This window comes from Salvelinus alpinus, chromosome 39 (genome assembly GCF_045679555.1).
Source record: "Salvelinus alpinus chromosome 39, SLU_Salpinus.1, whole genome shotgun sequence".
Classification (NCBI taxonomy): Eukaryota; Metazoa; Chordata; class Actinopteri; order Salmoniformes; family Salmonidae; genus Salvelinus; species Salvelinus alpinus.
This window is the reverse complement of record NC_092124.1, coordinates 9,221,370-9,248,383: the sequence shown is the minus strand read 5'-3', so window position 1 is coordinate 9,248,383 and position 27,014 is coordinate 9,221,370. Positions and strand designations below refer to the sequence as shown.

The window sequence follows — 27,014 nt, the reverse complement described above, 5'->3', positions numbered from 1 at the left end:
GGCACCGAGGGCTGTCTAGCTCCCAACTATCCTTTCTTTGGATTGGTGGATACGTCTCATTATTGTAATCTTTTTTTGAATATTCGATGAGGTTTGTTGACGTCAACCGCCAGTATTCAATGGAGAGAGAAGCTACGCTACTAGCCTCATTACATTTATAATAGCCATCTCGAGGCAATTACGATATAAAAAAAAAAATTCTCCCAAAGTTGCCGGGATGTCACGTCGTACTTACACTCGTAACACCTTAAGCATTACGAAGGTTCTATTCGACCAAATAAAACTCACGTAGCAAATAAAGCATAACATTTTTTGTTGGCAAAATTCAACACTATCATTGACCTCCCTACAAAAACTCATTGCTTGGTGGGCGAAAATGATCAAACGCCACCTACTGGAGGGAGACAGATTTTCCTCCGAGTTGGGCCTCTCTCTTCCCCTCTGTCAGATGCCAAGCAGTTGCCATACTAAACGGTGATGCAGCCAGTCAAGATGCTCTCAATAGCACAGCTGTAGAACTTTGAGTATCTGAAGGCCCATGCCAAATCTTTTCAGTCTCCTGAGGGAGAAGAGGCATTATCGTGCCTACTTCACAGCTGGGTTGGTGTTTGAGGACCATGATAATTCCTTAGTGTTGTGGACACCGAAGAACTTGAAACTCCACTACAGCCCTGTCAATGAGAATGGGAGCGTTTTGGGCCTCTGTTTCTTGTAGTCCACAATCAGGTCCATTGTCTTGCTGACGTCGAGGGAGAGGTTTCCAGGTCACTGACCTCATCCCTATAGGCTGTAGTGTTGTCACGATACCAACATTTTACAAATGATACCAGGCCAAGTATCGCAATACCACGGCAGAAAAATTCAGTGGCCTAGAGTCCTGTTCGCTCCGTCCCCGCCAATGCTTGTTCCCATTTTCTAGACGTTATGCATGTGCTACACAAAAAAACCTGTCACTGATATTCACACTTCTACTCAACACATATTGAATTTTACAGTTTTCTTTGCTGTAAAGCTGCACACATGCCTGTCGCAAAGCCGTTTTTCTTCTCTGGCACTGCTGTGTGACACAGAACTTGCAGAGCCTACCCAGACTGGCCTATGCACTGGTTATACCAAGGATGAAATTATATACAATGTATCAACTTTGCTCACTTTCTGAGCTGCTCCAATGTATAAAATGTACAAATGTAAAAACATATAACTGATCAGGGACTGCATCACAGCTAAATTCTATTTTAAAAAATGGAAGAAAAGATGAACATTAAGAGCAGATGGAGAGAAGCAGGTAAGTGATGGCTGGAATGGGATTGGCTGATTAGAAGTCACTAGTTGCTAAATTCCTCTTGCCACTACGCTATATTTGACTGGGTAAATAACTTTATTTTGAGTTCATGTGGACCCAGTGACTCAGACTTGAGCACTTCGAGTCCCAGTGCCCGAGTCCTGGGCCAACTTCAGCCACAGCAACTCGTGACTCGACTTGTGACTCGAGCACAGGGGAATCAAGGTTTAGTGACTCTACTACATCACTGGGCGAAACACTGCTCTGCGCTTCTGTGTGTATTTTTGTTTTGTATGTAATGTGTATTATCTATGTAGCCTGAATTAGGAATTTACATGGCCAGATAATTCTTATATAATTAGGGGTGAAAGTAGATTTAATTTATTCCCAGTATGGACGAGCTTAGTCATAGAATTAAATATAGAATCTCTGTTAATTCAATAGGATCTCTGTGGGCGTAGTTGTAAAGATCTGCTATTTAACTTTTAAAATGTATCACATTTATTTGTGGTATAAACACAACCAGTCATGTTTTCATCTGATCAGTGGAGGCTCATCAGGAGGAAGGGGAGGACCATCCTCCTCAGTGAATTTCATTAAAAAAAAATTAAAACCTGAAAAAAGTTTACCTTTTAAGATAAAACTATACTAAATATATTCACATCTTACCAAATAATTGATTATAAAACACTGTTTTGCAATGAAGGTCTACAGTAGCCTCAACAGCACTCTAAGGTAGCACCATGGTGTAGCCGGAGGACAGCTAGTTTCCGTCCTCCTTCCGTCCTCCTCTTCAATACAAAACCTAGGAAGCTCATGGTTCTCACCCCCTTCCATAGATTTTCACAGTAATTATGACAACTTCCAGAGGATATCCTCCTGCCTATCAGAGCTCTTGCAGCATGAACTGACATGTCCTCCCAATCAAAGGATCAGAGAATGAATCTAGTACTGAAAGCATAAGCTACAGCTAGCTAGCATGGCAGTACATAAAATGTGTTGAGTAGTTGACTCAAAGAGAGAAAGACAATAGTTGGACAGTTTTGAACTAATACATTTCTTCAAAAATGAAGGAGAAGCAAGAAAGAGAGAGATATTTCGTATTCCCCCCCCCCATTTTCACTTAGCTAGCGAATGCAAACAGCTCAAACAGCGAGGGATGCCATTTTAGCTAGCTGGCTATGGCTAGCCAACACTAGCATTCCCAAGTCAAGGTAAGCTTTTGGCTTTAATTTAATGCCACGAGGCCCGCCAGTGTAACTGCTAAACTTCTTGCCAACTGTACACTGTACTGCATGATTGAAGCGGGTTTAACACGTTAGTTCTAGTAGCTATGTTGACAATGAAGTAGGCTGTTTGTAGCGGTTATGATATGAAGGTTTGGCTTGGAAAGGTTTTGTTGTCCGGTCACACAGCCTGGGTCACAGACAGCTGATGTATTGTACACTAAAGCCTGCAAGCAAAGCGCGTAGATGCGAAAAGGAATTAACGAGCAGTGATCATGCTGTTTGTATGCGGCTGCTATGAAAGTGAACTGTGTTTGCGTGTGATCAGGGGTGTACTCGTTCTGCCGATTCCGTTGAAAAACGTTTCTTCAACGGAAGCAAGCGGAACGGGGATAAACATACCTGAATTTGTACAAAAGAAACTCTCATTTGCAACTGTTGGATTAATGATTACACCCTAGATCAGCTAAATGCAAGCAGGAGTGTGCAAGGTGGTATTGAATGTGTCACTGTCTGTCACCTTGATTACTCAAAGTGTTTCTCTCGACCTGTGCACCTACGTTGTAAACTTTCATTCATAGGCAAGGTTGTAGCAACCTCATGATGGGTGTAGGGAACATTTGAGTATCATGTAGTAACCTAAACCTATTGAAGTTACATTGAGCAGGGTGAAAGGAATATGAATGACAGTCACCCAATATGCTATAAAATAAATAAGGCAATGATCAACAGTTTCCCGTGTGTATCAAGAATGGTCCACCACCCAATGGACATCCAGCCAAGTTGACACAACTGTGGGAAGCATTGGAGTAAATATGGGGAAGCCTCCCAGGGGAATGCTTGACACCTTGAGTCCATGCCCCAACAAATTGAGGCTGTTCTGAGGGCAAACATTTGGAAGGTGTTCCTAATGTTTTGTACACACTGTATATGTTTGTCATATTTCTGCTGTTGGGAAGAGAATAGGACATTATGCAGAAAAAGATGTTGGTAGGACAAGGCTCTGTATGTGCACATGGAAGTCAGTGATTTATGTTTACTGTAGGTTAATGAGGCAATACAAATGTGATGTGACTAAAATGAAAGGGCATTTAGTTGACTAAAATGGCCCACTGTTTTCGTCATTTTGACAATAACTAGACTAAATCATTACTCAAACGACATAAATGTGACTTAATTATATTTTCTAAGACCGAATGATATGTTTGTCAAAATGACTAAAACTAGATTAAATCTGACATTAACACTACACCGCCTGCTAAATGTACCTCTTGCCATTCCTCTGTATCGGTCGAGGATCTTGACACTACTGGGACTGGCGAGGACGCGCTCTCGCATTGTCCTCTCTGCGCGCTCCCGTGCCACCTTCATTTCCAGTAGCTGTAGTTTCCTCCGCAAAGCCCTGTTTTCTTTTTGGCTTTGAGTTATTTCCAAACGAAACACTGCATAGTCGTCGTCTACGAGTTTACAGATATCTGCCACAGCTGCATTCGCTAGCACCTCCATGATGGAGGCTATTTGAGTGTGAAAACCCATACAGTTAGCCATTGTTAGCAGTTAGACGTTCTAGGTATCGCTAGTCTAGGTAACGCTTGCTAGCTATCAACCAAGTCCGGTCTCCAACGCGAATTAAACACTACCTGAGGTAACTAATGTAATGCTGTGCAGTTAAATTTGTCATATTTTAAGTTCCAGGGTGTTAATAAACGTCTAAATAACAACAAAAACGCTTTCGTGGAATGTGTTCTTGGTCACTTCCGTTTACATTGAAGTAAAAGGATCTTATGGGTTGGCGTCATAGAGCAAAGGGTGTGGTTAATTGAAAAAGTTATGCGCGCTGTTCTTTGAAATACTGTTTATCAAACATCCTATTCATAATCACTATCTTTGAACTAGCCTGTCTCTCTAAAAACAGGTATTTACACAAGCCTGTTTCAAATGACAAGTTAATGAGGGGCATGTGGTTAATTACCCTCTTACCCCAAGACACTTCACATGATAACAATAATATTTTAGCTAAAGAATGGTTCCCAGATATCCACTGCTATGATTTCTCCCCATTGTGGACACTCCTATGTCTGATCAGGTTAGTCAGGAAGGAGAAGCTCTTGTAACATAGTTTGCACTTGAAGGGCTTGTCCTTGGTGTGAATGGTTTGATGCGTCTTCACAGTTTGCATGGGCGAAGCACTTCCCACGCGTAACGCTTGTCTGCGTCAGTCCTCAACTTCCCACATTGTGACGCAATGGAAGCAGGATCCACCACACTCAGGTGGTTAGTCTTTGAGCTCCCTCCTTGACCTCTAGTCATTGTTTGGGTATTGTTAGGATTGTCTGCTGTGTTATAGGCTAGGTACCTATTGTGGTGAACGCCCATCCTGACCCTGTCTGTATTCATAAGGGTAACCATGAGGCAGCTGAGGAAGGCTAGACACAGGCCTTCTATGAACCCAGTCACTAGGCATTAGATGAGACCCTGAAGGAGAAGACAGATTTGCTGACTACCACCAGAGGGGTCTCCCACCACTCTCTGTGAAGGCTGAAGCCCAGGATGACCTGCTCTGATCATCATGGATACTGTGGTGTTGGTATCATAGGAACAGGAGGGTCTATCTCTATCAGCCCCAGGCCCTGCTTCATCTCTGCACTGAGACTGTGAAGAAAAGGGGCTGAGCTGCAGACTGGATCCCTGACTGGAGCCTCTGTCTCTCTGATGACCACCAGGACTGAGGTGGTTCAGTCCACCTGTCCACTGCTTGTGTTCTATGTAGTGGAGTCTCTGTCCCTCTGGGTTGGGTCCTGGTTCTGACTCGGAAAGGAAGAGCAACGGTTCCTGATCCATGGTCCTGATCTGGTGCCAGGGTTTGTGAACAGCCACTTCAGAGGTCCAGTCTCCTGCCAGTAACACTGGATATCAGCAGGTCCTCATGGACTGCAGACTGTAAACAAAGATTTTTCAGAAGATCATATAAAGGTTTATATAATAAACCCTTTGCTGTACATACAGAAACATGACATATTATAAAATGTTAACCACAGTGAAGCGTAACTAACACTGATTCAAGAACCTAACAATATGGAGCTATTGGAGTTTATTATTTGTATATATATAAAAAGGTCCAAACAGTCTGCAATGATACAAAATAACCAAGTTAGTCAGCAGAATCAATGTAGGTTTTAAACAAAATGGCATTAGAATACTTTTTATTGTACAAAACCATACGTGACAAGTAGAATAACTTCTCACTATGGTAACACTTGACCATTTCTGTAAATCTGGTACACTCGCTTTGATCAAATTCATTTTTAGAATACTTTGGAAAAGGTTCAACATTATATAACACACAACTTCATGTCAAATGAACATGAATGCTTTTCTTTCTAAGTCACCCCAAACTTTTGAAAGGTAGTGGATGTTGGCAAACGTTTTATGAAAGAAATAAGGCATGAGAACCTGGGAATTATTGTGTGATAACTAGCTCCTAAGGGCTGTTTCCCCAGCCCTTGGCTTTGCCTTGGGCATAAGAACAGCCCTTAGTCGGGAGTTATCACAGGATAATTCCCTCTCATGCCTTATTGCTGAAACAACATCTAGGTTGCTAAGAGAGATATCCGAATAGTCAGCACCAATTTCAAGTTAAGATAGTTGTTTTATGAGATCGCCAGTGTCTCAAGTATGAGGGCAATTGCACCACTATAGTGCACCACTACAGGACAGCCAGCCGATAGTGGCCGCTAGATCTGCACTATCGTCTAGGTTTGATGTGCGTTCCCGGTAATACACTCGTTTCTCCTGTGGACCGGCTCGTACATAAAGCGTCCTCCATTCAGGCTGCAAAGGCATCATTTTCCTCCTTAACTAGCTTTAAATGGTGAGCCGCGGGGGGGGGGATATGTGTACTGACTAAATAAAACAACATTTTCCACCACTATTTTCAGACACCTTAGGATGTTACACACTTGGCTGAATGCGGTGGACAACAATAGTGGTCATTTGGTAGTGCTTTTAGATCAATCACAGTCATAACACATTAAGTTGTTGTATAAATTAACAATATCTGACAATGTATTCCCATTTGAACTTTAGTGTGATTTTAAATGGTTGAAAGCTCAGTGACAACACAGGTGAATACGAAACCAAAAATCTGATAGATTTTTCCATTGGAATTTGGTTTCACTTTTAGATGATTGAAAGCATTGTGATAACACATGGGGAATTCAACAAACTTTTAGCTGTCATTTTGAGTAGGTGAAAATAGATCAATGTACAGTCGTATGAAAAAGTTTGGGCACCCCTCTGAGGCTGCATAATAATTTACTCTATCGTCACAGAAAATGATCACAGTGGCATGCCATTCATTTTCTAATAAAAGCTGAGCACTGGGGTATTGTCCAGACAAACATTTTTAGTGTAGCAATATTAAGTTGTATGAATTTAAATCAGATGTGAAAAATAGGCTATGCAAAAATGTGGGCACCCTTGTCATTCTGTTGATTTGAATACCTGTAACTACTTAGCACTGATTAATTGGAACACACAATTGGTTTGGTGAGCTCATTAAGCCTTGAACTTCATAGACAAGTGCATCCAATCATGAGAAAAGGTATTTAAGGTGGCCAATTGCAAGTTGTTGTTCTCTTTGACTCTCCTCTGAAGAGTGGCAACATGGGGGCCTCAAAACAACTCTCAAATGACCTGAAAACAAAGATTGTTCAACATTATGGTTTAGAGGAAGGCTACAAAAAGCTATCGCAGAGATTTAAGCTGTCAGTGTCCACTGTGAGGAACATAGTGAGGAAATGGAAGACCACAGGCACAGTTCTTGTTAAGGCCAGAAGTGGCAGGCCAAGTAAAATATCGGAGAGGCAAAGGCGAAGGATGGTGAGAACGGTCAAAAACAGCCCACAGACCACCTCCAAAGACCTACAACATCATCTTGCTGCAGATGGTGTCACTGTGCATCGTTCAACAATTCAGCGCACTTTGCACAAGGAGGAGCTGTATGGGAGAGTGATGCGGAAGAAGCCTTTTCTGCACACACGCCACAAACAGAGTCGCTTGAGGTATGCAAACGCACATTTGGACAAGCCAGCTTCATTTTGGAATAAGGTGCTGTGGACTGATGAAACAAAGATTGAGTTATTTGGTCATAACAAGGGACGTTATGTATGGCGGCAAAAGAACACAGCGTTCCAAGAAAAACACTTGCTACCCACAGTAAAATTTGGTGGGGGTTCCATCATGCTGTGGGGCTGTGTGGCCAGTGCCGGTACTGGGAATCTTGTTAAAGTTGAGGGTCGCATGGATTCCACTCAATATCAGCAGATTCTTGGGAATAATGTTGAAGAATCAGTCACAAAGTTGAAGTTACGCCGGCGCTGGATATTTCAACAAGACAACGACCCAAAACACTGCTCAAAATCTACCCGGGCATTTATGCAGAGGAACAAGTACAATGTTCTGGAATGGCCATCCCAGTCCCCTGAATATCATTGAGAATCTGTGGGATGATTTGAGGCGGGCTGTCCATGCTCGGCAACCATCAAACCTAACTGAACTGGAGATGTTTTGTAAGGAGGAATGGTCCAAAATACCTTCATCCAGAATCCAGACACTCATTAGAGGCTATGGGAAGCATCTAGAGGCTGTTATTTTAGCAAAAGGAGGCTCTACCAAAAATTTGTTGTGATTTTTCTATTGGGGTGCCCAAATTTATGTACCTGTCTAATTTTGTTTTGATGCATATTGCACATTTTCTGTTAATCCAATAAACCTAATTTCACTACTGAAATATTACTGTGTCCATCAGTTATTTGATAGATCAAAATTAAATTGCTGATCCAAACACCCAATTATTTATAAATGGAAATCATGGAAATTGTCAGGGGTGCCCAAACTTTTTCATACGACTGTATCTACCAAATACCAAATATTACCCAATTCTACATGTTGAAATGACGTGGTGTACCCTATTCATGGACCATGTGCATTTTCTGCTGGTGTATCCTGAGGTAGCTCCTCTCTGAAAACCTTTTCCTGCAGTGCGTACAGGGTACAGGTGAACAGCCTCTCTCAAGTGTGGACCTTCAGGTGCATCTTGAGATCGTGCTGGCGTGAGAACCTCTTCTCACACTGGAGACAGCTGTAGGGTTTCTCCCCTGTGTGGACTCTCTGGTGCCTCTTCAGGTTAGACAATTGGGAGAAACTAGCCCGGCACAGGTGGCAGCCAAATGGTTTCTCCCCTGTGTGCATCCTCTGGTGGATCTCCATCTGTTTGGGGAAACTGAAAGCTTTCCCACAGAATGAACACGGGAAGCGCTTCTCTTTGCCACCGGATCTACTGACAGTGTTACTACTACTGTCATTTGTCAATGGGCTTGTGTAGCCATTTAGTGTTGAGGCATTGGCATTGTCTGAGGTCTGGTTTAACAGGAGAGTGTGAGGAGGACGAAGGCCAGGGAGTGTCTGTGATGTCGCAGGGTCCATGTTCCAGTTGATAGATCCTATAGAAGGCAGGCTGAAGGCAGCATCTGTTAGGGGGGTAACCTGAGGTGCCATCAGTCTCTCTGAATCACAACTATAGGAGCAGGACGGAACATCGCTTGCCGAGTCTGTGTCTGTTCTCTCCCGCCACACACGGACACCTCCCCGTACCTGCAGACCAAATCTACGCCTCGCCCTGGTCTCAGCCAGTCTGTTGTCATGGAGACTAAGTTTGGTTGTTGTTTTGTGTTCGACTGTCTTTTTCTGGTTGTGGTTAACAGTGTTGTTCCCCAGCCCAGAGTTGAGGACACTGTCCCATCCACTGACCTCCACTATGTCGCTTCTAGTCCTGTACTGCTCAGTGACATTATCCCCTGGGCCCTTGGCTGCACCCATCTGAGTCTGGGAATCCAAGATGGCCACCCAGTCTCCTCTGTTAGCCTCCAGCCATCCACCTGCAGGAAGAGGTTAGAAAATAGACTTTACAAACATGGCAGAGAAAACTCTATGTATGTAAACATAAGTTATATTGATTTAAGAAAAAACAACCCAGGCAAATTTCTAATCCCAGTTAAGATCTATTTTTGGTATTTGGTAATTTATTAGGAAAAGTATTCTATGTGAAGCTGGTTGAGAGAATGCCAAGAGTGTATAAAGCTGTCATTACTGTACGTAGGCTATATGCATTTCTCCCTTACCTTGCTCCCCCATCTTTAGTCCACTCAACAGATCAATGCTCTCTGGTTCGTCTTCTAATGGCTCCTCTTTGACCAGCAGCAGATCAGGCTTCCCATCCTCCATGTCTACTGACTGTAAGAGATACAGAGTGAGAGGATGTTGGATCAAGAAATCTGATATGAGCACCCTGCTATGGAGCATCTTCTGATTGGACAATGAGGGATTGCAATGAGTACTATGCAAACGTGTTAGTTCATTTGATTACTTGACACCTTTTAATGGTTTGATAATTCAAAGGTATGGTCCCACACATAAAACAACATGTATGAAGACCTAGGCCCGTATCCACAAAGAGTCTCAGAGTAGGAGTGCCGATCTAGGACCTTGCCATATAATCTTATTCATTATGATCTAAAAGGCTAAACTGATCCTAGATCAGCACTCCTACTCCGAGAAGCTATGTGGATACAGACCCTGACCTAATACCATTCAGACAGTAGTTCACAGTGGGCTCACCTCAGTGAGACTGTGTGTGGTCCTGTGCTGCTCAGCTGGTTCCTCTGTGGGTTCAGGAGGAGGTGTAGTTTGGTTGTCCTCCATGACCATGGTCCCCTCAGGGTTCCCCAGACCCTCCTCCTTCACCAGCAACACCTCTGGACCCTCCTCCTCCTGGAAAAGAGAGGTGTTACAGACATACACTCCCCCAGGTACATACACACAGATAATAAACACACTTTAATGATGGATGGGCCATACTTGTGAACATTAGAAACAGTTTAAATTCAAACAGTTGCTCTGTCACAAAATGTGCATCAGCCAATTAAAATCATAAATTTACTTGCACGTGATTTGTAACTGGATTGTAGCTGGTCCCATCAGATAACCTGGTACATGTTAGCCCTATGCTAACCTCACCAGATGACTGATTATTTCCTGGAACAAAATTCCACATCAGCCTATCAAAGATCTTAGACTTTATATCCACCAACAAATTGTATTTCTTAAAATAGGTCAACCCTGGACACCAGGGATATTTTAAACCTACAAATTCAAGGTTGCCTTTTGTTTCGTTGGTCTGAAACGACATATGCCAATATTGCATTGATGCATCCTTGACAAAGCTGTTAGTACTAATGTTAGACAATGTTCAACAATAAAGATGTAGGAGGATTATACAACATGTACGTTTATATTCATACAGTACCAGTCAAAAGTTTGGACACATACTCATTCCAGGGTTTTTCTTTATTTTCACTTTTTTCTACATTATAGAATAATCATAAAGACATTATGAAATGACACATGGAATCATGTAGTTACCAAATCATAATATATTTTATTTTTGAGATTATTTAAAGAAGCCACCCGTTGCCTTGATGACAGCTTTGCACATTCTTGGTATTCTCAACCAGCTTCATGAAGTAGTCACCTGGAATGCATTTCAATTAACAGGTGTGCCTTCTTAAAAAGTTAATTTGTGGAATTTCTTTCCTTCTTAATGCGTTTGAGCCAATCAGTTGTGTTGTGACAAGGTAGGGGTGGTATACAGAAGATAGCCCTATTTGGTAAAAGACCAAGTCCATATTATGGCAAGAACAGCTCAAATAAGCAAAGAGAAATGACAGTCCATCATTACTTGAAGACATGAAGGTCAGTCAATACGGAAAATTAAGAACTTTGAAAGTTTCTTCAAGTGCAGTCGCAAAAACCATCAAGCGCTATGATGTAACTGGCTCTCATGAGGACTGCCACAGGAAAGGAAAACTCAAAGTTACCTCTGTTGCGGAGGATAAGTTCATTAGATGTAACTGCACCTCAAATTGCAGCCCAAATAAATGCTTCAGAGTTCAAGTAACAGACACATCTCAACATCAACTGTTCAGAGGAGACTGCGTGAATCAGGACTTCATGGTCGAATTTATGCTTAGAAACCACAACTAAAGAACACCAGTGAGAAGAGACTTGCTTGGGTCAAGAAACACGAGCATTGGGCATTAGACCGGTGGAAATCTGTCCTTTGGTCTGATGAGACCAAATTGGAGATTTTTGGTTCCAACCGCCATGTCTTTGTGAGACGCAGAGTAGGTGAACGGATGATGTCCGCATGTGTGGTTCCCATCGTGAAGCATGGAGGAGGTGGTGGTGTGCTTTGCTGGTGACACTGTCAGTGATTTATTCAGAATTAAAGGCACACTTAACCAGCATGGCTACCACAGCATTGTGCAGCGATACACCATCCCATCTGGTTTGTGCTTAGTGGGACTATCATTTGTTTTTCAACAGGACAATGACCCAACACACCTCCAGGCTGTGTAAGGGATATTTGACCAATAAGGAGAGTGATGGAGTGCTGCATCAGATGACCTGACCTCGACAATCACCCAACCTCAACCCAATTGAGATGGTTTGGGATGAGTTGGACCGCATAGTGAAGGAAAAACAGCCAAAAAGTGCTCAGCATATGTGGGAACTCCTTCAAGACTGTTGGAAAAGCATTCCAGTTGAAGCTGGTTGAGAGAATGCCAAGAGTGTGCAAAGCTGTCATCAAGGCAAAGGGTGGCAACTTTGAAGAATCTCAAATATAAAATATATTTAGATTTGTTTAACACTTTTTTGGTTACTACATGATTTCATAGTTTTAATGTCTTCCCTATTATTCTACAATGTAGAAAATAGTAAAAATAAAGAAAAACCCTTGAATGAGTAGGTGTCTCCAAACCTTTCACTGGTACTGTACATTGTTTAAAAAAAAGTCAAAGACGCTCGTGGTTTTGTGAAATAGTTGTAATTTACCCTTACTGCCATCACTAATTGGTGGTGTAATCCACTAAGGCAGTAAACCCAGAGATGGCAAGGTATGATGGCCGCGAGTTCGAATCCCCTTCTGGGCAAGGATTTAATTTGAGGAAAAAGCACTCCACTGTGGGCCCTCGACTGAAAAAGTAGATTATAAAATGCATCTAAAACATTGTAAATGTAGCCTACAATTCTATGTATTATAGTAGCAACGATTATTTATGTAGCAGTGCCAGTAGCCTGTGTGTCAGTCAGCAACAGGAACAAGAAGCTACTCATAAAATGTATTGGTAATCTTCATTTGCACTTCTCCTCTTCACACAATTAGTGTAAGCCTAATATCTAGCTTCTTACTTTCAGTTGTCTCTATGACTATGGACACCCTGAAAGCAGTGAATGGTATTGTGTTACTACCTTATTAATAGGCCTACAGCGTGCAGTAGGATGCGTTGATCAGTTGATTGACAGGCGTGCTTCTACACCTGCATTGCTTGCTGTTAGGGGTTTTAGGCTGGGTTTCTGTACAGCACTTTGAGATATCAGCTGATGTACGAAGGGCTATATAAATACATTTGATTTGATTTGATTTGAAATTTGATTTGATATTGTAGAACAGGGCCGGTCCAAGGCATAAGCGGCCTGCGCCCCATGGCAAAATGTGTAGAATTACAGCAACTTTAAAACTGAAATTCTCTCTCTGCCGTCAAAGGGCAAAAAAAAAATTGCCATGAGGTGGTGGGCCCCCCAACCAAATCTTGCATAGGGCCCCCAAAAGCTAGGACCGGCCCTGCTTTAGAAGATAAACGATAAACTTTCCTCTAGTGTGGATGCTCGCCAATGTGGGTTTGAGTCCGGACTGGTGATCAACATAAAAAAAATAACTAACACTGTTAGTGCAATACTGCCATCAGTAGGAGGATAATGAGAGTGCTTGACTTTAAGGTCACTCTTATGCTAGTGTTTGTTCACCTCAATCTATGTCAACATTTATAATTGGCTGATGCAGAACTTGTTCCAGGAAATAATCACTGTTATCTGGTGAGGTTAACATAGGATTAACATGTAGAAGGTTATCTGATGGGACCAGCTACAATGTAACCTACTATTGTATGCAAGTAAATTAATGATTTTAATTGGCTAATACACAGAAACAGAGCAACTATTTATATTTAAACGGTTTCTAATGTTCACAAGTATGGCTCCGGAGTGTTTACCTATCCCCACTATGTTTGAGTCCAATACTGTAGTTTCAGAATTACTTAATTGTTGTTAAACCCATCATGGTGGACATAAATATGATGATGTGGGTAAATATAAGTCAGCTATGATAAGTCAAAAGTCAGACAAACATGACTAAACTACCTTGTACAGTAGGTGTTAGTTAGTGTGTAGGTAGGTACATTTATTTATATTGAAGTGTATAATGCTTATAAAGCGCTGTTGTGTGTATGCAGAATAGGGTGAGATCAGATGTGATGTATACTAAAGAGTCTCAATAACAGTCTTAGAAAAGTCACATTGTATTTATTAAACATTAACAAATGTTAAATACACCATATGAAAACCACACATACACGTCTCTCTGCGTACCTGGCAGACATCTCAGCTTGGATGTCTGCCCACCACCTCAAGCTCAACCTTGACAAGATGGAACAGCTCTTCCTCCCGGGGAAGGCCTACCCCGCTCCAAGGTTCATGCTCTACAACATCCGTAGAGTACGACCCTTACTCACACAAGAAGCAGAGCAGGCCCTAATCCAAGCAGTTGTCATTTCCAGTCTAGACTTCTGAAACTCTCTGTTGGATGGGCTCCCCTCCTGTGCCATCAAACCCCTGCAACTTATCTAGAACGCTGCAGTCCGCCAAGTTCTCCCATGTCACCCCGCTCCTCGGCTCACTCCACTGGCATCCAGTCGAAGTTCGTATCCACTACAAGACCATGATGGTTGCCTACAGAGCAGCAAGGTGAACTGCCCCTCCCTACCTTCAGGCTATGCTCAAATCCTACACCCCAATCCGAGCACTCCATTCTGCCACCTTGGTCTCTCTTTGGTCGCTGTCAAAGCTCTTCTCTGTCCTGACACCCCAATGATGGAACCAGCTTCCCCCTGAAGCTAGAACAGCGTCTTCCTACTAGCACTGACTTTGCTGACAAGTACTTTATTTAGGGAAATGTACTTGCTACGACTGTGTTATGTGGTTGTTTAGCCCAGCTTTCTTAAAATGAACGCATTAACTGTAATTCACTGTGGATAAGAGTGCCTGCTAAATTACTAAAATGTACATTTCAAATATGTCTCAATCTGTATGAACATCATATAGCCTACACAGTACAAAACACAATATGTAACAGACTTTTTAGGCTTATTTATGCCTTATATATCACAATGTCTGGATGCAATATTCTACCCAGGAATATTCAACACTGAAATCTGTTACTCTCACTATTCTAAATGCATCTGTGGATATTTTCTGCTGACAGTGAAAATTAATCTTTGTCTATAATGCAGGATTTGATCTAAACGTCAGAAGCTATTGAGTGGAATGGTTACTTTCTATGTTATAGAGTGGAATGTTTTTTCTGCTGGTGTATCCTGAGGTAGCTCCTCTCTGAGAACCTCTTCCTGCAGTGCGAACAGCCTTTTTCCCGTATGGACCTCCAGATGCATCTTTAGCTTGTTCTAGTGGGTGAACCTCTTCTTACACTGGGGGTACCCTTAGGGTTTTCCCTTGTGTGGACCCTTTGGTGCCTCTTCAGGCTGGACGAGTGGGAGAAGCGCATCTGACACTGGGTACAGCTGAATGGTTTCTCCCCTGTGTGAACCCTCTGGTGCCTCTTTAAGTCACCAGCCTGGGTGAAGCGCATGTGACACTGGGTACAGCTGAAGGGTTTCACCCCTGTGTGGACCCTCTGGTGGATCTCCACCTTCTGGATGCAGCTGAAGCCTTTGTTACAGAACATGCAGAGGAACCGTTTCTCTTTACTATTGCCTGATGTGGCTCTCCCTCCCTGAGCCTGCGCTCTAGCCCTGTTTGAGTTCAATAACTGATCAAAAAGTACATGGCGGCCGTGTGAATTGGAAGGCCCCATCAACGTGGACACTGGGTCTCGATCCCTAAGTGTGTGTAAAGGGGAGTGGGTCGTGACATTTGGATTTGTCTCTAAGCTTTCCCTATAATCTAAGAAATCTCTACCTTGCGAGTGTCCTTCTCCTGAGGGAGTCTCGTCTACATTCAATGTCAGAGGAACATCGCCCTCCACTTTTACAGTCACCTCATCTAAGACTATAACTTCCCCTTTCTTATCTAGGCACCCTTCAGAGTATACACTACTACTGTACTGGTTCCAGTCCCCTCTAGACAGATCAGTCTGTGTCTCTAAACCCAAGGGCATCTCTGTAGTGTAAGAACAAGACAGATCACTGCCAGCATCTAACGCGTCACCTGAGTCTCGATGGGAATTAACCTGAGCTCGAGGGCGGTTCAAGTTATCGTAAAGTAAATACTCTGAGCCGGGAGCAGGAGGACAGCCCAGTTTCTCTGGGTCTGACCTGTGGTCAGATCCTGTGTGTAAAAGTCTTTGTGTTACAGATAACGTCTCTGTGTCCGTCTCTGACTTGAGGACGGCGTTCGGAGTTCCACTGACCTCCGTGATTCTGAGTCGGGTCCTGGGCTGGGGAGCGGTGGTGGTGAGGTCCTCCATGGCTACATGGGACGCTCCAGTCTGGATGTCTCTGCTGTTCCGTGGGTCCTCGTCTCCTTCAGACCTCTCCAGCTTGACCCCAGGACCAGCAGCATCTGCATCTGCAGACTGACACAAGAAGAGAGGAAGTTATTACCAGTAAATTTGTTTAATTGGATAACAATATCTCAGGGAAGTTTCACAAGCTCCCATATGTTAGATATGTAAGGATGAACATGTAAGCAAATTAATAGCCGAGGGGAGCCATTTGAAGTACTGTAAAGTCTAATGTTACACTAAGACAGTAACCTCGATCACGATAACATGCTGGGTTGAGGTTCCACTCCCCTCATCAACAGTGATTGGTTGGTCATCTCTACACACGTTATGTGCCGCTGGCTTCACAAAGCTCCTGTGGCCTCGAGTGAGGTGTCCTTCACCTGAGAGAGTGATTGGGGGAAAGGAGTGGTTAAGTTAGGTACTGTCAATGCTCAATGCTATATTATACACTATTGAAACTGTCTAGGATGGAAGGTAACACTTCTTATAACTTCTTGATATACTATTTATTGTTCCATGCATCATGTTATTTTAATTGAGTTTGACAACAGGACATGCAGTAAATCCAGAATCTGGTTAGAATATAATATTTTGTCCTAGTGCAAGAAGCCTGGTCCCAAAAAATTGTTTTGGTTGTTGCAAGATGGCTAGGTAAACAGGGCAAGTATTGCATACTATCCAAACACTGACCAAGATCCAATTCTGGGTCACACATCTGAACACATGCGCAGAGAGTAACGGGGCGACAGCCTCCGCCTTCGGCAACATCAAAATGTACCTCTTGCCAATCCTCTATATCGGTCGAGGAGTTTTACACTACTGGGACGACTAGCGAGGACGCGGTCTCGTGCCATCTTCAGTTCCAGCAGCTGTAGTTTCCTCCGCAATCCCCGGTTTTCTTTATGGCTTTGAGTCATTTCCAAACGAAACACTGCATAGTCGTCGTCCACGATTTTACAGATGTCTGCCACGGCTGCATTTGCTAGTACCTCCATGATGGAGGCTATTTGAGTGTGAAAAACCATACAGTTAGCCATTGTTAGCAGTTTTAGGTAACGCTTGCTAGCTATCAACCAAGTCCTGTCTCCAACGCGAATTAAACACTACCTGAGGTAACTAATGTAATGCTGTGCAGTTAAATGAGTCATATTTTGAGTTCCAGGTTGGTAATAAGCATCTAAATAACAACAAAAACGCTTTCGTGGAATGTGTTCTTGGTCACTTCCGTTTACACTGAAGTAAAAGGATCTTATGGGTTGATGTCATAGTGCAAAGGGTGTGGTTAATTGAAAAAGCTATGCGCGCTGTTCTTTGAAATACGGTACTGCTTATTACGTTATACATCAAATCTCCTATTCATGATCACTATATTTCAAGGTCAGACGAGACTTGTTTAGAAATAATTATGTTAGCAAGAATAGAGTAGAAAATAATGACTTTATTACGTCTACTAAGTAAGGTAACTATTCAGTTGTGCTTGAACTAGCCTAGGTTTACAGTCTCTAAAAACAGATTTACACAAGCCTGTTTCAAATGACAAGTTAACAAAGGATTAATCAGGGGTATGTGGTTAATTACCCCAAGACACTTCACGTGATAACTATAATATTTTAGCTAAAGAATAGTTCCCGGATATCCCCTGCGTACATCTCAAGCCACACTGCTACAATTTCTCCCCGTTGTGGACACTCCTATGTCTGATAAGGCTAGTCAGGAAGGAGAAGCTCTTGTAACACAGTTTGCACTTGAAGGGCTTGTCCTTGGTGTGAACGGTTTGATGAGTCTTCACATAGTACGCATGAGCGAAGCGTTTTCCACATGTGGGGCAGGCGTACGGCTTGTCGGCGTCAGTCGTAATGCTCGACTTCCCACATTGTGACGCAATGACACCAGAGGTGGTAGAAGCAGGAGCCACCACCCTCAGGTGGTTAGTCTTTGAGCTCCCTCCTTGACCTCTAGTCATTGTTTGTGTGTTGTTGGTATTGTGTGCTGTGTTATAGGCTAGGAACCTCTCATGGTGAACGCCCATCGTGACCCTGTCTGTATTTGTGGGGTAACCATGAGGTAACTGAGGAAGGCTAGACTCAGGTCTTCTATGAACCCAGTCACTAGGCATTAGATGAGACCCTGAAGGAGAAGACAGATTTGCTGATAGACTACCACCAAGGGGGTCTCCCACTACTCTCTGTGAAGGCTGAAACCCAGGATGACCTGCTCTGTTCATCATGGATACTGTGGTGTTTGTATCATAGGAACAGGAGGGTCTATCTCTATCAGCTCTGTCTCTCTGAAGACCATCAGGACTGTGGTGGTTTAGTCCACCTGTCCACTGCTTGTGTTCTATGTAGTGGAGTCTCTGTCCCTCTGGGTTGGGTCCTGGTTCTGACTCGGAAAGGAAGAGCAACGGTTCCTGATCCATGGTCCTGATCTGGTGCCAGGGTTTGTGACCAGCCGCTTCATAGGTCCAGTCTCTTCTGCCAGTAACATCAGATATCAGTAGGTCCTCATGGACTGGAGACTGTAAATAAAGATTGTTCAGAAGAGCATATAAAAGGTTTATATAAGAAACTCTTTCCTGTCCACAAAAACATGACAAGATATCAAATGTTAACCACAGTCAAGCCCATCTCTAATACTGTGATTCAAGAACCTAACAATATGGAGCTATTGGGAGTTATATATATAACTCAGCAAAAAAAGAAACGTCCTCTTACTGTCAACTGCGTTTATTGTCAGCAAACTTAACATATGTAAATATTTGTATGAACATAAGATTCAACAGACAAACTGAACAAGTTCCACAAACATGTGACTAACAGAAATGGAATAATGTGTCCCTGAACAAAGGGGTTGTCAACATAAAAAGTAAAAGTCAGTATCTGGTGTGGCCACCAGCTGCATTAAGTACTGCAGTGCATCTCCTCATGGACTGCACCAGATTTGCCAGTTCTTGCTGTGAGATGTTACCCCACTCTTCCACCAAGGCACCTGCAAGTTCCCAGACATTTCTGAGGGGGAATGGCCCTAGCCCTCACCCTCCGATCCAACAGGTCCCAGACGTGCTCAATGGGATTGAGATCTGGGCTCTTCGCTGGCCATGGCCGAACACTGACATTCCTGTCTTGCAGGAAATCACGCACAGAACGAGCAATATGGCTGGTGGCATTGTCATGCTGGAGGGTCATGTCAGGATGAGCCTGCAGGAAGGGTACCACATGAGGGAGGAGGATGTCTTCCCTGTAAAGCACAGCGTTGAGATTGTCTGCAATGACAACAAGCTCAGTCCGATGACGCTGTGACACACCGCAACAGACCATGACGGACCCTCCACATCCAAATCGCTCCCTCTCCAGAGTACAGGCCTCGGTGTAACGCTCATTCCTTCGACGATAAACGCAAATCCAACCATCACCTCTAGTGAGACAAAACCACGATTTGTCAGTGAAGAGCACTTTTTGCCAGTCCTGTCTGGTCCAGCGACTGTGGGTTTGTGCCCATAGGCGACGTTGTTGCCGGTGATGTCTGGTGAGGACCTGCCTTACAACAGGCCTACAAGTCCTCAGTCCAGCCTCTCTCAGCCTATTGCGGACAGTCTGAGCACTGATGAAGAGAGTGTGTTCCTGGTGTAGTTGTTGCCAGTTGTTGCCATCCTGTACCTGTCCCGCAGGTGTGATATTTGGATGTACCAATCCTGTGCAGGTGTTGTTACACGTGGTCTGCCACTGCGAGGGCGATCAGCTGTCCATCCTGTCTCCCTGTAGCGCTGTCTTAGGCGTCTCACAGTACGGACATTGCAATTTATTGCCCTGGCCACATCTGCAATCCTCATGCCTCCTTGCAGCATGCCTAAGGCACGTTCACGCAGATGAGCAGGGACCCTGGGCCTCTTAATTTTTGTGTTTTTCATAGTCAGTAGAAAGGCCTCTTTAGTGTCCTAGGTTTTCAGAACTGTGACCTTAATTGCCTACCGTCTGTCTGTAAGCTGTTAGTGTCTTAACGACCGTTCCACGGGTACAGGTTCATTAATTGTTTATGGTTCATTGAACAAGCATGGGAAACAGTGTTTAAACCCTTTACAATGAAGATCTGTGAAGTTATTTGGATTTTCACGAATTATCTTTGAAAAACAGGGTCCTGAAAAGGGGACGTTTCTTTTTTTGCTTAGTTATATACAGAGACATGTCTGTCTGTCTAAGTCCAAACAGTCTGCAAATGATACAAAATAACCAAGTTAGTCAGCAGAGTCAATTTAGTATTTAGTATTCTTTTAAACAAAATGGCATTAGAATCATTTTTATGATTGCACAAAACGATACATGACAAGTAGAGTAACTTCTCACTATGGTAACTTCGCTTTGATCAAATTAATTTTAGAATACTTTGGAAAAAGTTCAACATTACACACAGCTTCATGTCAAATAAACATGAATTAAGGCACTATGATTGTCTAAAAACACCTAAAGGGACAAAGTGTGTAAAAATACTAAAGTGATGAAAAGTGACAGACACCATCACATACTCATCATACTCATTCTTTCCTCAGTTCATCTCATCCAGTTCCCAGCTACGTCCAATACCAACAGAATGAACTACAAAAAACGAACTAGTACTACATTACACGTCACTACCCACTGGGCACAAACTGGTTAATTCAACATTGTTTCAACATAATTTGTCAAAGTTTTGTGACATGGAATCTACGTGGAAAATACATTGGATTTGAAACAAGTCGTGAATGTATAATTGTTTTTATTTTTACCTTTGAAACAAAGTCATCTTCAACGTAATATCCACTATAAGAATTTTACTTAGCTTGATATTCATCATTGACTATTACTAGTAAAAATTCCCTGTCTTAGGTCAGTTAGGATCACCACTTTATTTTAAGAATGTGAAATGTCAGAATAATAGTAGAGAGAATGATTTATTTCAGCTTTTATTTCTTTCATCACATTCCCAGTGGGTCAGAAATGTACATACACTCAATTAGTATTTGGTAGCATTGCCTTTAAATTGTTTAACTTGGGTCAAATGTTTTGGGTAGCCTTCCACAAGCTTCCCACAATAAGTTGGGTGAATTTTGGCCCATTCCTCCTGACAGAGCTGGTGTAACAGAGTCAGGTTTGTAGGCCTCCTTGCAAGCACACGCTTTTTCAGTTCTGCCCACAAATTTTCTATAGGATTGTGGTCAGGGCATTGGGGACTTTGTTGTCCTCAAGCCATTTTGAATCAACTTTGGAAGTATGCTTGGGGTCATTCTCCATTTGGAAGACCCATTTGCGACCAAGCTTTAACTTCCTGACTGATGTCTTGATGTTGCTTCAATATATCCACATAATTTCCCTTCCTCATGATGCCATCTATTTTGTGAAGTGCACCAGTCCCTCCTGCAGCATGATACTGCCACCACCATGCTTCACAGTTGGGATAGTGTTCTTCGGCTTGCAAGCCTCCCCCTTTTTCCTCCAAACATAACGATGGTCATTATGGCCAAACAGTTCTATTTTTGTTTTATCAGACCAGAGGACATTTCTCCAAAAAGTATGATCTTTGTCCCCATGTGCAGTTGCAAACCGTAGTCTGGCTTTTTTTTAAATGGTTTTGGTGCAGTAGCTTCTTCCTTGCTGAGCGGCCTTTCACGTTATGTCGATATGGGACTCGTTTTACTGTGGATATAGATACTTTTGTACCCGTTTCCTCCAGCATCTTCACAAGGTCCTTTGCTGTTGTTCTGGGATTGATTTGCACTTTTCGCACCAAAGTACGTTCATCTCTAGGAGACAGAACGCGTCTCCTTCCTGAGCGGTATGATGGCTGCTTGGTCCCATGGTGTTTATACTTGCGTACTATTGTTTGTACAGATGAACGTGGTACCTTCAGGCGTTTGGAAATTGCTCCCAAGGATGAACCAGACTTGTGGTCTACAAAAAAATTCTGAGGTCTTGGCTGATTTCTTTTGACTTTCCCATGATGTCAAGCAAAGAGGCACTGAGTTTGAAGATAGGCCTCGAAATACATCCACAGGTACACCTCCAATTGACGACTCAAATTATGTCAATTAGCCTATCAGAAGCTTCTAAAGCCATGACATCATCTTCTGGAATTTTCCAAGCTGTTTAAAGGCACAGTCAACTTAGTGTATGTAAACTTCTGACCCACTGGAATTGTGATACAGTGAATTATAAAAGTGAAATAATCTGTCGGTAAACAATTGTTGGAAAAATGACTTATGTCATGCACAAAGTAGATGTCCTAACCGACTTGCCAAAACTCAAGTTTGTTAAGAAGACATTTGTGGAGTGGTTGAAAAACAAGGTCTAATGACTCCAACCTAAGTGTATGTACCATCTACCAACTTCAGCTATGTATGTATGTATGTATGTCTGTATGTCTGTATGTCTGTATGTCTGTATGTCTGTATGTCTGTATGTATGTATGTATGTATGTATGTATGTAGACAAATGTTTTATTTAAGAAATAAGGCAGGAGAACCTGGGAATTATTGTGTGATAACTAGCTCCTAAGGGCTGTTTCCCCAGCCCTTGGCTTTGCCTTGGGCATAAGAACAGCCCTTAGTCGGGAGTTATCACACGATAATTCCTGGGCTCTCATGCCTTATTGCTGAAACAACATCTAGGTTGCTAAGAGAGATATCTGAATAGTCAGCACCAATTTCAAGTTAAGATAGTTGTTTTATGAGATCGCCAGTGTCTCAAGTATGAGGGCAATTGCACCACTATAGTGCACCACTACAGGACAGCCAGCCGATAGTGGCCGCTAGATCTGCACTATCGTCTAGGTTTGATGTGCGTTCCCGGTAATACACTCGTTTCCCCTGTGGACCGGCTCGTACATAAAGCGTCCTCCATTCAGGCTGCAAAGGCATAATTTTCCTCCTTAACTAGCTTTAAATGGTGAGCCGCGGGGGGGGGGATATGTGTACTGACTAAATAAAACAACATTTTCCACCACTATTTTCAGACACCTTAGGATGTTACACACTTGGCTGAATGCGGTGGACAACAATAGTGGTCATTTGGTAGTGCTTTTAGATCAATCACAGTCATAACACATTAAGTTGTTGTATAAATAAACAATATCTGACATTGTATTCCCATGGTTGAAAGCTCAGTGATAACACAAGTGACAACTAAACCAAAAATCTGACATAGATTTTTCTATTGGAATTTGTTTTTACTTTTCGATGGTTGAAATCATAGTGATAAGACATTGGGAATTCAACAAACAATTAGCTGTCATTTTGAGTAGGTGAAAATAGATTGGAATCTCATTGATCAACCAAGTATCTACCAAATATTAACCAATTCTACATGTTGAAATGACGTGGTGTACCCAGTGGGTATACACTATTCATGGACCATGTGCATTTTCTGCTGGTGTATCCTGAGGTAGCTCCTCTCTGAAAACCTTTTCCTGCAGTGCATACAGGTGAACGGCCTCTCTCAAGTGTGGACCTTCAGGTGCATCTTGAGATCGTGCTGGCGTGAGAACCTCTTCTCACACTGGGGACAGCTGTAGGGTTTCTCCCCTGTGTGGACTCTCTGGTGCCTCTTCAGGTTGGACGAATGGGAGAAACTAGCCCGGCAAAGGTGGCAGCCAAATGGTTTCTCCCCTGTGTGCATCCTCTGGTGGATCTCCATCTGTTTGGGGAAACTGAAGGCTTTTCCACAGAATGAACACGGGAAGCGCTTCTCTTTGCCACCGGATCTACTGACAGTGTTACTACTACTGTCATTTGTCAATGGGCTTGTGTAGCCATTTAGTGTTGAGGCACTGGCATTGTCTGATGTCTGGTTTAACATTAGGAGAGTGTGAGGAGGATGAAGGCCAGGGAGTGTCTGTGTTGTCGCAGGGTCCATGTTCCAGTTGATAGATCCTATAGAAGGCAGGTTGAAGGCAGCACCTGTTAGGGGGTTAACCTGAGGCGCCATCAGTCTCTCTGAATCACAGCTATAGGAGCATGACGGAGCATCGCTAGCCGAGTCTGTGTCTGTTCTCTCTCGCCACATACGGACACGTCCCCATCCCCGCAGACCAAATCTACACCTCACCCTGGTCTCAGCCAGTCTGCTGTCATGGAGACTAAGTTTGGTTGTTGTTTTGTGTTCGACTGTCTGTTTCTGGTTGTGATTAACAGTGTTGTTCCCCAGCCCAGAGTTGAGGACGCTGTCCCATCCACTGACCTCCACTATGTTGCCTCTAGTCCTGGCCTGCTCAGTGACATTGTCCCCTGGACCCTTGGGTGCACCAGTCTGGTTCTGGGAATCCAAGATGTCCACCCAGTCTCCTCTGTTAACCTCCAGCCAACCACCTGCAGGAAGAGTTTCGACTTTACGAACATGGCAGAGAACTCTACATATGGAGTTTTTTTTGAGTCAAGTTCATATGTTATAGAATTGTATTGATTTGATTTAATGAATGAAGAAAAAACCCAGGCGCATCACTATTCCCAATCAATATCTATTACTGTACGTAGGCTATATGTATTTCTCCCTTACCTTGCTCCCCCATCTTTAGTCCACTCAGCAGATCAATGCTCTCTGGTTCATCTTCTATCGTCTCCTCTTTGACTAGTAGGAGATCAGGCTTCCCATCCTCCATGTCTACTGACTGTAAGAGATACAGAGTAAGAGGATGTTGGATCAATAAATCTGATATGAGCACCCTGCTATGGAGCATCTTCTGATTGGACAATGAGGGATTGCTGTGAGTACTATGCAAACATGTTAGTAGATTTGATTACTTGACACTCTTTAATGGTTTGAAAATTCAAAAGGTATGGTCCCACACTTAACACAACATGTATGAAGACCTGGGCCCGTATCCACCAAGAGTCTCAGAGTAGGGGTGCTGATCTAGGATCTTTCCATATGATCTTAATCATTATGATCTAAAAGGCTAAACTGATCCTAGATCAGCACTCCTATTCTGAGAGGCTTTGTGGATACAGGCCCTGACCTAATACCATTCAGACAGTAGTTCACAGTGGGCTCACCTCAGTGAGACTGTGTGTGGTCCTGTGCTGCTCAGCTGGTTCTTCTGTGGGTTCAGGAGGAGGTGTAGTCTGGTTGTCCTCCATGACCATGGTCCCCTCAGGGTTCCCCAGACTCTCACACCCCTCCTCCTTCACCAGCAGCACCTCTGGACCCTCCTCCTCCTGGAAGAGAGGTAATACAGATTACACAGACATACACTCCCTCAGGTACGTACTCCCAGAAAATACACACTTTAATGATGGATGGGCCATACTTGTGAACATTAGAAACTAACATTAAATTCAAACAGTTGCTCTGTCACAAAATGTGCATCAGCCAATTCAAATCGTCAATTTACGTGCACGTGATAGAACGCTGGATTGTAGCTGGTCCCATCAGATAACCTGGTACATGTTAGCCCTATGCTAACCTCACCAGATGACTGATTATTTCCTGGAACAAAATTCCACATCAGCCTATCAAAGATCTTAGGCTTTATATCCACCAACAAATGGTATTTCTTAAAATAGGTCAACCCTGGACACCAGGGATATTTTAAACCTACAAATTCAAGGTCGCCTTTTGTTCCGTAACAACATGCCAATATTGCATTGATGCATCCTTGACAAGGCTACTATCTGTTAGTACTAATGTTAGACACGGTTCAGCAATAAAGATGTGGGTTCTACAACATGTAAGTTAATATTCATTCATCGTTTTAAAAAAAGGTTGAAGATGCTTGTGGTCTTGTCAAATAGTTGTAATTTACCCTTACTGCCATCACTAATTGGTGGTGTAATCCACTAAGGCAGTAAACCCAGAGATGGCAAGGTATGATGGCCGTGAGTTCGAATCCCCCTCTGGGCAAGGATTTAATTTGAGGAAAAAGCACTCCACTGTGGGCCCTCGACTGAAAAAGTAGATTATAAAATGCATCTAAAACATTGTAAATGTAGCCTACAATTCTATGTAATATAGTAGCAACGATTATTTATGTAGCAGTGCCAGTAGCCTGTGTGTCGGTCAGCAACAAGAAGCTACTCATAAAATGTATTGGTAATCTTCATTTACAAGGTTTTGCCTGCACTTCTCCTCTTCACACATTTAATGTAAGCCTAATATCTAGCATCTTACTTTCAGTTGTCTCTATGACTATGAACACACCCTGAAAGCAGTGAGTGGTTGTGTTACCACCTTATTAATAGGCCTACAGCGTGCAGTAGGATGCGTTGATTAGTTGATTGACAGGTGTATTGAAGAACAGGGCCGGTCCAAGGCATAAGCGGCCTGCGCCCCATGGCAAAATGTGTAGAATTACAGCAACTTTAAAACTGAAATTCTCTCTCTGCCAACCAAATCTCGCTTAGGGCCCCCAAAAGCTAGGACCGGCCCTGCTTTAGAAGATAAACGATAAACTTTCCTCTAGTGTGGATGCTCGCCAACGTGCGTTTGAGTCCGGACTGGTGATCAACTTAAAAAAAATAACTAACACTGTTACTGCAATACTGCCATCAGTAGGAGGATAATGAGAGTGCTTGACTTTAAGGTCACTCTTATGCTAGTGTTTGTTCACCTCAATCTACGTCAACATTTATAATTGGCTGATGCAGAACTTGTTCCAGGAAATAATCACTGTTATCTGGTGAGGTTAACATAGGACTAACATGTAGAAGGTTATCTGATGAGACCAGATACAATTTTGGGCTCCCGAGTTGCGCAGTGGTCTAAGGCACTGCATCTCAGTGCTAGAGGCGTCACTACAGGCCCGATCCCAGGCTGTATCACAACCGGCCGTGATCGGGAGTCCCATA

The 27,014-nt window shown here is 43.1% G+C and overlaps 1 protein-coding gene across 2 annotated transcripts in view; it reads right to left on the bottom strand.

Moving 5' to 3' along the window:
• LOC139566736 (uncharacterized) overlaps positions 1–27,014 on the bottom strand; it is a 36,758-nt gene that overhangs the window by 2,844 nt on the left and 6,900 nt on the right. The window contains exons 4-12 of one of the 2 annotated variants that reach the window (XM_071388013.1): positions 25,224–25,385; positions 24,727–24,838; positions 24,412–24,539; positions 18,530–18,725; positions 16,457–16,587; positions 16,112–16,276; positions 10,186–10,338; positions 9,690–9,801; positions 8,677–9,446 (exon numbers count right to left, since the gene is read on the bottom strand). In XM_071388013.1, the coding sequence (XP_071244114.1) occupies positions 8,677–9,446; positions 9,690–9,801; positions 10,186–10,338; positions 16,112–16,276; positions 16,457–16,587; positions 18,530–18,725; positions 24,412–24,539; positions 24,727–24,838; positions 25,224–25,385 (1,929 nt within the window). Of the gene's footprint in view, positions 1–5,694; positions 9,447–9,689; positions 9,802–10,185; positions 10,339–16,111; positions 16,277–16,456; positions 16,588–18,529; positions 18,726–24,411; positions 24,540–24,726; positions 24,839–25,223; positions 25,386–27,014 lie in introns of those variants that run through there. The other variant, XM_071388012.1, reaches the window with a different exon arrangement.